Source organism: Solanum dulcamara, chromosome 8 (genome assembly GCF_947179165.1).
Source record: "Solanum dulcamara chromosome 8, daSolDulc1.2, whole genome shotgun sequence".
Lineage (NCBI taxonomy): Eukaryota > Viridiplantae > Streptophyta > Magnoliopsida > Solanales > Solanaceae > Solanum > Solanum dulcamara.
In genome coordinates this window covers 5,836,400-5,849,173 of record NC_077244.1, presented here as the reverse complement: position 1 = coordinate 5,849,173, position 12,774 = coordinate 5,836,400, and the positions used below count along the sequence as shown (strand labels likewise).

The following is a 12,774-nucleotide window of genomic DNA, read 5'->3' as shown; positions in this document are numbered from 1 at the left end:
TGAGTTTTGTCCCTTATTTATTTAAGGCCATATGTGTTGATGTTGTTGAGCTAAGAAATTCCTAAAACCTTCATGTTAGTATGAGTTGATGGAGATGACTTGTTATTATGTTTTGTTGATCTCTTTAGCCAAGTGATTAAGTCATTTTCCTTAAATGTGTTATTCTACTTGAATTGTTAAGCTAAAGTCATAGAGTTGTGATGAGTCTTGAGGAGATGTCATAAATGCTTACCTAAATGAGGCTTGATTGAGTTAATTGGAGGATAAAATTGACGAGTGGATAAGGTCCTAAATGAGACTTGCCATTATGACTTAAATTGAGTTAAGAATGGGGATAGAGTTGACGAGTGGGAAAATGTTCCACATGAAACTAGCCGTGAGGGCTTGTTTGAGATGATTTGAGGGAGTCTTATGAGCATAGAGTCATGGGAGGAGTATCGAGCATCGAAGCGGATAAGAGTATAGTCCATACTCGAACCCCAGAAACTACGCCGCCAACGTAGGTAGGGATGGAACCGTTAAAGTCGGATGCTTCCCATGGGATCGAACCGTTAAAGTCGGATGTTTCCCATTTTATTGTCCTGGAAATGATAGGACTTGACTAATCAATGGTATCCATGATTAGGGAGGCGTTCATACCCTGGCAAGGTATGGACGGACGTGGAAACAACGTCTGATTGTTGTACTATCATTGGCTTATAGGTGATGGTTGTCGGTTAAGAGAAACTCCCATTTAGGTCTTGATAGTGCTCCGAGTCAGTTGACTTAAGTGGCTTATGAGTTAGTCCTGTCTAAACTATTCATGTTGGACTTAGGACACTTGAGTGAGTTGTCATGTATGTATGAGTTGCGACCCTCAGTTGATGTTGATGTTTCCTTGATGTTTGTTTTATCCGGCCATTTTACATACTCGTACATTCCATGTACTGACGTCATTTGGCCTGCATCGTTTTATGATGCAGCGACAGGTACCAAAGACCCTCAACCGGCGCTCCGTTGAAGATCCACTTACACTCCTAGCTAGTTGGTGAGTCCTCCTAGTTTCCAGAGGATGTTGAGTTCCATGTATAGTTTTGTTGTTGTTGCTTCCTTTATCCTGATTGTTGGTAGCCATGGGCTTGTCATTGGCACCTTCTAGACTTTGATAGAGTCTTCATAGACTAGAGTGTGGGGAGGTTGGACTGTTATTTTGAGGAGTCCTATTATACTTATTTTGTTGAGTTAAACATGTTTGGCCTTCGGCCCTTATATTATGAATAGTATTTCATTAATTGAGTTCCCACTAAGAGAATGTGATTGAATGAATGAGTGGCTGGACCAGGTGGTTCGCTCGGAGGTCAGAAATGGCCTTCGGGTGCCGGTTACGTCTAGGGTACCCTCCCGGGGCGTGACATATCCACCCGGTGTACGATATCAAATTTAAGTCCTGATTAATTAGGATTTTGAGAAGTTTAATCTACCTATTAAAATCGACTCCAATTTTAGGATTTAAACACAGAATCTCTTCTAAAGATGAAGTACAGGTTAAACGACTTTGTTTGTTAGTTAAGGGGGAGAAAAAGATCATGTTAATTTATTGGTAAAGTCGCGACACGTTTGATAAGATAAAGTTCAAAGCTGAAGGACAGAAAATTATGTTAAAACAATTTAACTACCAAACTTTTAAAAAAAAGTTTAACTATTTGAATTGAGATAAAGACATTCCAATATAAAAATAGTGTATTGGTATACAATAAATTTGATAACATTAAATAGATCTTCTAAGATCATTGCTTTGTATTATCAATTATTGTCATATAAAAGACATTCCAATATAAAAACAGTTATTGGTAAAATTTGCAATCTTCTGTTTGCTCTTGCAATTTTCATTATGTTTCATCACCATACTTGTTCACTAGCTAATATTAGCATTGATAAAGATGCTCTTCTTTCCTTGAAATCTCACATTTCTTCTGATCCTAACAACATCCTAGCAAGAAACTGGTCTTCTTCCAGCCCAGTTTGCAGCTGGATCGGAATCACTTGCAGCTCCCGCCACAATCGAGTCACTGTTTTAGACATTTCTAGCATGCAACTTCATGGTACCATACCTCCACACCTTGGAAACCTCTCATTTCTTGTTTCCCTCAACATCAGTAACAACACTTTCCATGGAGATTTGCCAGAAGAGTTGGCCCATTTACAAAGGTTGAAATCGATTGATGTCAAAAGCAATAACCTCACTGGAGCCATTCCATCATTTTTAAGTTTGTTACCAAACCTACGGTTTGTGTACCTTTCGATGAATCAATTTTCGGGAGAAATTCCTTCTTTCATTTCCAATATAACAAAGCTGGAAGTGTTGAGAATACAGAACAATTTTCTCAAAGGAGAGATCCCTAGGGAAATCGGTGATCTTCCTTTCCTGACTATCCTAGACCTGCAAAGCAATCAGCTTAGTGGGGCTATACCACCATCAATCTTCAACATTACGACGATGGAAATCATTGCTCTTACAAGGAACAATCTCACTGGTGAGCTTCCAATAACTATATGTGGCCATCTTCCAAATTTGAAAGGGCTTTACCTCTCAAAAAACAACCTAGGTGGCATTATTCCACCAAACCTGGAGAAATGCAGAAAGCTTCAAGTCTTGTCATTGTCGGACAATGAGTTTATTGGAACTGTACCGAGAGAGCTAGCCAACTTAACAGCTCTTACGGGATTAGCTATTGCAGCTCTGCATTTGGAAGGTAATATGATATTCTCTTACAAGAAAAATGAAAATGTTCTTCCTTTTCTCTCTTCAGCAAAACTAGTAACTCATATATTTCCCTGAATTAATGACAGGAGAGATACCAGTGGAGCTCAGTAATCTTAAAAATCTACAGAATTTTGTGTTAGCACAGAATCAGTTTAGTGGTTCTGTCCCTCCAACCATTTTCAACATGTCAGCACTGCGGGTTCTAGTACTTGATAGAAACAAGCTTTCAGGTACTCTACCTTCAGATTTAGGTCGTGGAATGCCCAATCTAGAAGAACTTTATTGTGGAGGAAATAATCTTACAGGCTTTATCTCTGATTCAATCTCAAATTCTTCAAGACTCAGAGCACTTGATCTCGTAGGCAATAGTTTCACAGGTACAATCCCGGGATCACTTGGTAACTTAGAGTACCTTGAGATACTGGACTTTGGGGGAAATAATTTTGTCAGCGATTCAACATTGAGCTTCCTCACATCATTTACAAAATGTAGGAATCTAAGAGCACTCTGGTTTTATAGAAATCCATTGGATGGTGTTTTGCCTGCATCAGTTGGTAATTTCTCAAACTCACTGCAAAATTTTGACGGAAGTAGTTGTAAATTAAAGGGTGTCATCCCTCGAGAAATTGGTAATCTTACTGGAGTGACAAGAATAGATCTGCAAAACAATGAGTTGACAGGACATATTCCAAATACTGTCCAAGGAATGTTGAGCCTTCAAGAACTTTACCTACGTACCAACAAGGTAGAAGGAACCATACCAGATGTTATGTGCAGTTTAAAGAATCTTGGTGCATTAGACTTGTCAGGAAATCATTTTTCTGGTTCGGTGCCACCATGCTTAGGGAATGTTACTAGCTTGAGGGCACTTTATCTAGATTATAATAGGCTGAATTCTAGATTACCTGCAAGCTTTGGGGGCCTTCGTGATCTCATAGAATTCAATATTTCATCAAATTTATTGAGTGGGAAAATTCCCTTTGAGATTGGAAACTTAAAGGCTGCAGCACTCATTGATCTATCAAAAAATGATTTTTCTGGTAAGATTCCTACCACTCTAGGGGGTCTAGATAAATTGATTAATCTTTCTCTGGCACATAATAGATTAGATGGACCTATTCCAGATTCATTTGGCAAAATGTTAGCATTAGAATTCTTGGATTTATGCTACAACAATCTTAGTGGTGAAATTCCAAATTCATTAGAAGCTCTTGTGTATCTCAAATACATGAATTTCTCATTCAATAAACTCAGTGGAGAAATTCCCACCGGTGGTCCATTTGCAAATTTCACCAGCCAGTCCTTCCTATCCAATGATGCACTATGTGGTGACTCTCGGTTTATCGTGAAACCGTGCCCAACCAAATCTACAAAGAAGTCAAGAAGAAAAGTGGTGCTTACAAGTTTATATATTCTATTAGGGATCGGATCACTCTTCGCGTTGGCTGTTGGATATGCGGTGTTAAGATTTAGAAAGACAAAGAAGAATCCAAGTCAAGTAGATGTGTCTCTTGTAAAAGAGTATGAAAGAATTTCCTATTATGAACTTGAACAGGCAACTGAAGGATTCAACGAAAGCAACTTGCTTGGTTATGGTAGTTTCAGCACGGTCTACAAAGGGATACTTAAGGATGGTACTCTTTTGGCAGCAAAGGTATTCAATGTGCAATTGGAGGGTGCATTTAAAAGTTTTGACACAGAATGTGAGATACTCCGGAATCTTCGCCATAGAAATTTGACCAAAGTCATCACCAGCTGCTCCAACCTTGATTTCAAAGCCCTAGTGCTGGAATACATGCCCAATGGGACACTTGATAAATGGCTATATTCTCACAATCTGTTCTTGAATCTATTGCAGAGATTAGATATAATGATCGATGTGGCATCTGCAATGGACTATCTCCACAATAGCTATTCAACACCAGTGGTGCATTGTGACTTGAAGCCAAGCAATGTCTTGCTAGATCAAGAAATGATTGGCCATGTCAGTGATTTTGGCATTGCAAAATTGTTAGGTGCAGGGGAGGCTTCTTTTGTTCAAACAAGTACAATTGCAACCATTGGATATATTGCTCCAGGTATATTAGAATGTTTTAGTGTTTTCTGATATCGTTTAAATACTCTTAGTTTTGGCATATTCCATTTTAACAAGGAAACTTAGTTTTGGCTTATTCCATTTTAACAAGGAAACTTTTATGATAATTTTCGATAATGATTGCAGAGTATGGACAAGATGGAATAGTATCCACTAGTTGTGATGTTTATAGTTTCGGCATTTTGATAATGGAGACGTTTACAAGAATGAGACCAAGCGATGAAATATTTAATGGAGAAATGAGCATACAGCGTTGGGTTAGTGATTCCTTCCCAAGTGGAATTCACAAGATGGTGGATTCGAATTTGGTTACGCCAGGGGAAGAACAAATCGACTCAAAGATGCAATGTTTGTTATCTATCATGGAATTGGCTTTGAGATGCACTTTAGTGAAACCTGATGCAAGAATTAGCATGAAAGATGCTCTTTCAACACTTAAAAAGATTAGGCTCCAACTTGTCATAAGTTGCTACTAGGTGGAATATAATTGTACCATAGCCTCTTGTATGTTGCTTGATTACATATATGTTGGTTGTGTTAAGGTTAATTCAGCACAAGTACTTTAATTCATTCAATGACAATTTGTTGAGGAGGTATGGCTTTAATTATTTAGCAAGTATTGATGACCACTTCTATCACCTCACAACAATTGGCTTTTCAATGAGAATTATTTAATGCTAAGCAAAGACTGCTTTCAAGGGTCTTCCATTATTAAAAGAGGAGTGGAAAGGAAACAGTTATATCCCATTTTCTGCAAAAAGCAACACAATCATTAAAGCAAAAGATTCACTTTCCAATCTTTTGTATTTATCTTATCTTATTGTTGAGCCTAAGATCAAAGGCAAATTTCACACAGCAAGGTCAATACAGATAATATTAATTTAGTCCAATAGAGAATTATAAGCCTTTACAATTTTGTAATGGTTAATTGCCACTTGTCTTAACCTTTATGTTATAGACCTTTATTATTCGAAATTCACTAAGCTCAATAAGTCAACTTTGCGTTGGTTAGAAATACTCTACATTATATGATTATTTGCTTCAAGGGCTCAAATATGAAATCTCTAATAATAGTATTGAAACATGTATGTGATGAGTTGCACGATGCTTAAAAGAGGAAAATGCAAGCCTGAGCTGATCAATGATGAGCCTATTTGATTGGTATTTATTGTCAACGTATTGGAAATTATCATCATCATATATCATATATTATTACAAGTGGAAAGTTCCAAAGTGCATGGATTACCATTTTGCCCTGCACTATATCAAACATTTAATAATTATAATCATGTCATATTATACTAGATACTAAAAGTAGGAAGGTGATAAGTCAAAAGTTAATAAGAATCCGAAAAGTCACTCTTTTAACTCTTTTAATTTTCGGAAATATGCTACTATTAAAAAAAAACTGCTAATTAAGAGTTTAGGAAAATGAATCATTAGAAGGTTAAAGCAATGAAACATCTTCTATATGAATTCTATATATACCAGATATAATGTATAGAAGCTACTTTAGCAGCATGTGTAAAAAATATCTTATTCACCCTTAGTTTGGCCGATAATTACAAACTTCAGTACGTCGATTACATAGTTCTATAGTTTAACGCAAAGTGTTAAATTTTCATTTGGAACCTCCAAAACATATGGACTTAGAGGAAATGATATATATCCTATTGAAGAAGCTCATAGAATATCGTTGTTTGTCCATTCCTCCAACACTTCAGTTGTGATCCTTCTTGAACTTCACCAAGCGCATTCATCTTTTCTTCCAAGTTGAAAAGGAACACCTACAGTGAAAGACAACGTGATAATGTTAGACCAGATTCATATATATATGCTATGTCTTTTCAAAATTATCAAGAACAAGGACTTAAAAGGTCACATTCAATTAGCTCTGATTTTCCTAGAAATAGAGTAATAAGAATGTGATGTGTTCTCTTAAGCAATGAAAAATAAGACAACACTGTGATCTAAATGAGTCTCTTTCTTGCTTAGAAATACCAAGATAAGATTTGACATTCTCCCTCAATTGATGAAACAGATTATCCTTCCTAGCAGCATCAACCATATTCTTTTTAAATTGCTTGATATGCGTCATTTGATGCGATGGTCTTTCGAAAACAGCTTTCGTACCTCTCAAGGTAAGCGTAAGGTCTGCATACACTCAACCCTCTCTTGTTGACTTTTTATTATAATACCCTCAAATTTTTCTAATGTATTATTTAGTTAAAAAAAACACAAAAAAGAATTAATAATTGTCACGACCCGAAATCCAGGTGGAATGGCACTTATTTATTCCCACCAGACAAGTCAGCCTAAACCCAAAAAATGTGAAAATAAATGCAGAAACAGTTTAAAATGGGTAATTTAAAAGACAATAGCGGAAAACATAGTCAATTACAAAATCCCCCACAGACTGATTGTCACATGTACAAGCCTCTAAATACAAAATATTGAAATAAATACAAGTTGTTTTACCCCATTTTAATTCGAGGTCAAACGGTGTACAACATATTGATGATTCCTAAATTATTTAATTTTAAGGAGTCGCCACCTAATTATTTTTTAAGGTAAATTAGGATACCTAGATAATTAACTAATTTAATGCTAAAATTAACTCCATTTAATAATCTACTTAACTTATATGATTTTAGGTAAGGGTTCTAGCTATTCTAAAGGGAAGGGGTTAAGCATCCTTTAAAATTCGTTAAAAAATGATTACCGTCCAAACTTAGGTTATATAATTAAAACTAGAAATATTGCTAAAAATAATTGATATCACATGCACCAAAAAAGATTTACATAAGCATTTACTTATTTTAAGTTAAACCAAGGAATATATCATGATATTTTAAGTTATCAAATTGATGGGTATCCTAGAAGTGACTAACAACATGCATATATGTAGACAAAGAAAAGGAAAGAAGAAATATATTCAAGTAACTAAAGGACATGAATTTAATATATATACACTATACTAGCTCAAATTTTAAAGAAAGAATTAAATCAATTAGGACATGAAAGTTCTAATTAAATAATAACTTTAAGCATATTTTTGTTATCTAAATTATGTTAAAAGAAGAAATTAAAAACATGAAAATCTATATTATCAAAGAAAACTATTTGGAAAAATAACGAATAAAACTAAGATCTTTCATGAAATAATCATAACACATGATAACTAATTAATCCTAATACATGCTAACTATAAGAAATTTCTATCATTAATCTAATTATTCTTAATACATGCTAACTAAAAAAATAAGACTACGAATCAACTAAATATAAAATATGAAATAATTAAATAAAATAAAGTTGAGAAAAGATTTTACCTCTTTTCGAGCAGCGAGACTGAAGACGATGAGCGAAAGACAACTTCACCATCACCCAAGAGCTTGATGGAACTCTAATCTACAAAAAAGAAAAAATTAAAAAATTAAACTAGAACCTTTGTGGGCTCGATGTTATAAGAACACTGTTCTTAGCCTAAATTTCGACTTCAATCTCCTATTTTTCTTGAAGAAAAATATAGATTGAAAGCTAAAAAAATTTACAACTTTTAGGCTGGGGACAAGAGTCCAAAATCCTAGCCAAGTTAAGAAAATTTTTAACTTTGGGGTGACTAAAATCCCTCCACCTCTTCCCCCTTCTTAACAAGAATATGAGCATTTATATAGGCTCCAAAAACTTCAAATTTTCATACAATTTTCGATATGGGAGATTGAGATTTTTTTTATTATTTGTTTTAAGAAAAAACTAAAAACTTCAAAAATGCAAACTATAATTAAACTAACCTAACTAACAATGTATTTAGTTAAAAATAAAATCTTTTTGAAATGATTTTCGAATAACTATATAAATAGTAATAAAGATATAGTTATATAAAAATATGTATATTATACTAAAGTTTATAAAAAACAATAAAAAATAGTTAAGAATAACATGAAAATATCTTCTTCTTCTTTTTTATAAAAGTTAATTATTTCAAAAATGTTAGAAATTCAAAGAAACTCTATAGCTAATTTGCGTTGTGGAGAGTCAAAATTGGGTGTCAATCCAATTATCAATCTTTGTCTCTCGAATAGAACAAAGTAAAAGTAAAGAGGGAGAGGAAAGATGGACGGCATCAACAACTACCTCTCGAATCAGCTGTGAAAGCATCGGATGAAAGAAAACAGAACTAGGTCATTGTCCGGACTCGAAACCTACACAAGTATAGATAGCAAAGAGTGAGTACCACCAACACAGTACCCAGCAAGCGAACAACTAAGACTAAGCTGAGTTAGTAAAATACACGTACACCTACCATACCATCCGACCCCTCAGACTACAACCGGCATAGAAATCAGCCAAGTCTAAAAGTTCTAACAGAACAAGTACATATATCTCAACAACAGTACAACTCCAGTCTCAATCGAATCACAATAGTCAATAATATAGATCAGGGGAATATCAGGGGTAAAACAGTCCACAATGGCAAAAGATATATGATGCAATGTAGTGCAATGCAATGTCACATATAGTGATGCATGTCTGTCCGAAATGATATATATCCGCTGACTAGTAGGCCAGAACCTAAGGGGGGCACACATGGACCATGTAGCCGCCGGAACCATTTCCATTCGGCATAATCGTCAAATTAATTTTCATCTCAAAATATCGAAACCAATGCAAATAAGCAATGATCATGTAAATCAAAATAATGGAATGATATCAACAACAAATCACAACTCATATCACAACAATATATTCGATTAATCGCAATAAGTCAAGGGTCTAGTCCTATCGAACACCTCATTTCAATTCAACAAATTTTCCATTTATTACCCCATTTCTTCATTATCAAGTTCAATCGAATAACCAAATAGTCCAAAACTACTTCCCATTACTATCCGACATACAAAACAAGAATACATGATCCTACAAGCTTAAACAAAGGCTTAAAAGTTTACTTGCCTCAAATTTAACCCCGAACTACTCCAAAATCTGAGCTTTTCACTTACGCCGATGTTTTGAATCAATATAATCTATTCAGATATGCAATTCCAATAATAATACGAGTCTAATAGCACTCAAATCATAATTTTTGAAAACTGGGCCAAAATCGACCCAAAAAACCCAATTTCGAAAACAAATAGAAAATCCAGAAATTTTTACATGAAAGCAATCCTTGAAGTATTTGGGAACTATTAGTGAAACGGAATCGAATTTGGACTTAAAATTAGTTCTCAATTATCAAAACATTAAAAATCCCATGTTCTTGAAAAATCCCCAATTTCCCAACTTAAAACCCTCAATTTTGAACTAAGAAATCAGAAATTATCAATGGTTAATGATGAATTCATGATAAAAGAACTTACCCCGATGATTTCCCAAGAAAATCCCTCGAAAATTCACTTCTCCCAAGATCCTCAAGGTCTAACAATGGTGAAATAGGGTCAAATTTCCGAAATGGGGATTAAACACGGCTCATGAGGTCATTTTTAACCTTTGCGATTGCGGACTAAGATGGCACACGAACACAGAGAGAAAAATCCTGACCCTCCGCGAATGCGACCCCTCTGTTGCGGATGCAGAGGTCAGTAGAGAGACCCTTCGCAAATGCGAATGGAGTGCCGCGAACACAAAGATGATGGCACCTGAAGTAGATTCCAGCAAAAGTACTCACCAAGTTCAAGTCATGGATTAGAACCTCGAGATTCTTTCGGAATCTCTGAGCACACAAACCTTATATGCTACCATACTAAATTCGACGTTCCGGGCTAAATGGAACCATCATAATTCAAATTTGAGGTCTCATTGACATGAAACTCAAAAAGTCGCAACAAAACTAACCTAGGCCTCCAAAATACCAAAATAGACTCGGGACCTCCAAAAATTCAACCAATGTCACTCCTACATCTAAAATCATCCCCCGAATCCAATGGAGTCATCGAAATTTCATTTCGAGCATCGAAACTCCAAAAATTGATCAAAGTCATACCTTGGCCTAAAATTCCTCAAATTTTTAACTTAAGACCTTAAATTTTTGTTACAACTCCAAATTTGATAACGTAAACTCTCCTAGACTAAATTCCACATTCCTGGGCTGTTGGAATTGACGAAATTCTGTTCCAAGAGTTGTAGCTACGATTGATCTCAAATACCACTTTTGAATACTTTAAGATTTTGAAAACTCAAAACTTCCAAAACTCAATTTTTTTCCATAGGATTTCCCAAAACCAACACTTGATACAAATCAGAAATGACTAGGGGCAACTATAGGGAGGGGTAAAATGGTCATTTTATAAAAATTCTAAAAATGACCTTCAAGATGACTACATATCCACCACTAAAGACCATGTTCGTCCTCAAACATAAAGTAAAAGAAAGTACATGAAGCCTTAAAGATCTGTGGATATCGGGCACGCATATCGGACTCTACCTCCCAAGTAGCCTCTCCAACTGTATGGTGTTTCCACTGGACCTTCACTTAAGCGATCTTCTTGGTCCTAAGCTTACAGACCTGTTTGTCAAGAATGGTTATGGGCTTCTCCTCAAATTTCAAATTTGGGCGTAACTCCACCGAATCGAGGGAGATCACATGAGACTCGTCTGGAACATACTTTCGGAGCATGAAAATATGAAATACCGGATGCACAGCTGACAAGGTAGGTGGTAAGGACAATTTGTAAGCCACCTCTCTCACTCGCCCCAAAATCTCATATGGGCCAATGAATCAAGGTCTAAGCTTGCCCTTTTTCCCGAACCACATCACGCCCTTCATGGGCGATACTCGGAGCTAAACATGGTCACCCTACATGAACCCTAAAGTTGAACTCTCATGTCTCCATAGATCTTCTGTCTACTCTGGGTTGTCAAGAGTCTACCTTGAATCATACGAACATGCTCCATAGCATCTCTAAGCAAATATGTGTCTAAAGAGTCCATCTCAGCTAAATCAAACCATCCAATAGATGATCGACATCGCCTACCATACAACGTCGAATAGGGTGAATCATATCTGGTTTTATTATTTATTTGAGAAGGATTTAAATTTAGACCAATCAAATTAGGTAATGTAATAAATAAATATTTAATGATTTTACTTTAGGAGAGTTGTTAACTATAAGGGCAAATATGAACAAAAGAGTTAATATCGATGGTATTTTGAGCCAAACAATTGACGTCAGAGGTATTTGAGGGCTGAAAGGTAGATAGAGGGTAGCTTGGACCAATTCAAATAGTTAAGGGGGATTTTAGGCCTTTCTCCGTTGTTTCTATAAATAACGTTACATGTTTGAATAGAAAGTTGAAACTGAAAATAAACTGTTGATATGTTTAGTAAAAAAATATTGATAAGTTGTTCTTTTATTAAAATAGACTCACACCAAAGAGGTGAGTAGAGCTGTCAAAATGGGCTGGCCCAACCCAACTCAACACAACCCTAAAGAGCTAGCAAGTTAAATGGGTTAGGACGGGCCAACCCTTTTAACTAAAAGGCCTAAACCCATCCCTAAGAGAGCTATGGGTTGGGACGGATTGACCCTTCAATCAAAAAATTGACAACATTGGCCTCTTAGAAAGACTATCGTACATTGATGAACGCAACACCAATACGTCAAAAATTCACATGCTCATGAGTTGCACACACTTTAGTGGAATACTTACAAAAAAACAGAATAAGCAAGACACAACAGTCAATATTCATAAGATTCATCATAACAACATACATTACATGATCATTTTTTTCATAAACTAGACAAGAAAGGAGAAACGGAAAATTAGACATAAACAAAAAAGCAAAAGAGGTGAAATATTCATAGTAACAATAACTTCAATTGCCTACTTGCTGAAGATTTGACAAAATAAAACACCACTAAAAAAATATATATAATAAATATTTTTAAAATTTACGACCCACGGGTTGGCCTCTGAAGCTCGCGGGGTTAAGCTT

The 12,774-nt window shown here is 35.5% G+C and overlaps 2 protein-coding genes across 2 annotated transcripts; both read left to right on the top strand.

Annotated features, from left to right (window-relative positions):
- The first annotated feature begins 1,870 nt into the window (after window positions 1-1,870).
- LOC129899758 (probable leucine-rich repeat receptor-like protein kinase At1g35710) lies at window positions 1,871-3,301 on the top strand. The gene is made up of 3 exons (XM_055974781.1): window positions 1,871-2,732; window positions 2,830-3,253; window positions 3,295-3,301. Exons 1-3 carry the CDS (start codon window positions 1,871-1,873, stop codon window positions 3,299-3,301), a joined length of 1,293 nt encoding a protein of 430 aa, XP_055830756.1.
- On the top strand, window positions 3,122-5,432 carry LOC129901497 (putative leucine-rich repeat receptor-like serine/threonine-protein kinase At2g24130). The gene is made up of 2 exons (XM_055976696.1): window positions 3,122-4,821; window positions 4,965-5,432. The coding sequence occupies exons 1-2, from the start codon at window positions 3,450-3,452 to the stop codon at window positions 5,312-5,314; spliced, it is 1,722 nt and encodes a 573-aa protein (XP_055832671.1). The 5' UTR covers window positions 3,122-3,449; the 3' UTR covers window positions 5,315-5,432.
- The last annotated feature ends 7,342 nt before the right edge of the window (window positions 5,433-12,774 follow it).

Bases quoted from the DNA above. Each gene is read 5' to 3' on its own strand.
- LOC129899758 (XM_055974781.1), top strand. From the start codon at position 1,871: ATGTTTCATCACCATACTTGTTCACTAGCTAATATTAGCATTGATAAA. The intron at 2,733-2,829 runs GTAATATGATAT...AATTAATGACAG, and splicing joins TGCAGCTCTGCATTTGGAAG to GAGAGATACCAGTGGAGCTC.
- LOC129901497 (XM_055976696.1), top strand. From the start codon at position 3,450: ATGTTGAGCCTTCAAGAACTTTACCTACGTACCAACAAGGTAGAAGGA. The intron at 4,822-4,964 runs GTATATTAGAAT...TAATGATTGCAG, and splicing joins CATTGGATATATTGCTCCAG to AGTATGGACAAGATGGAATA.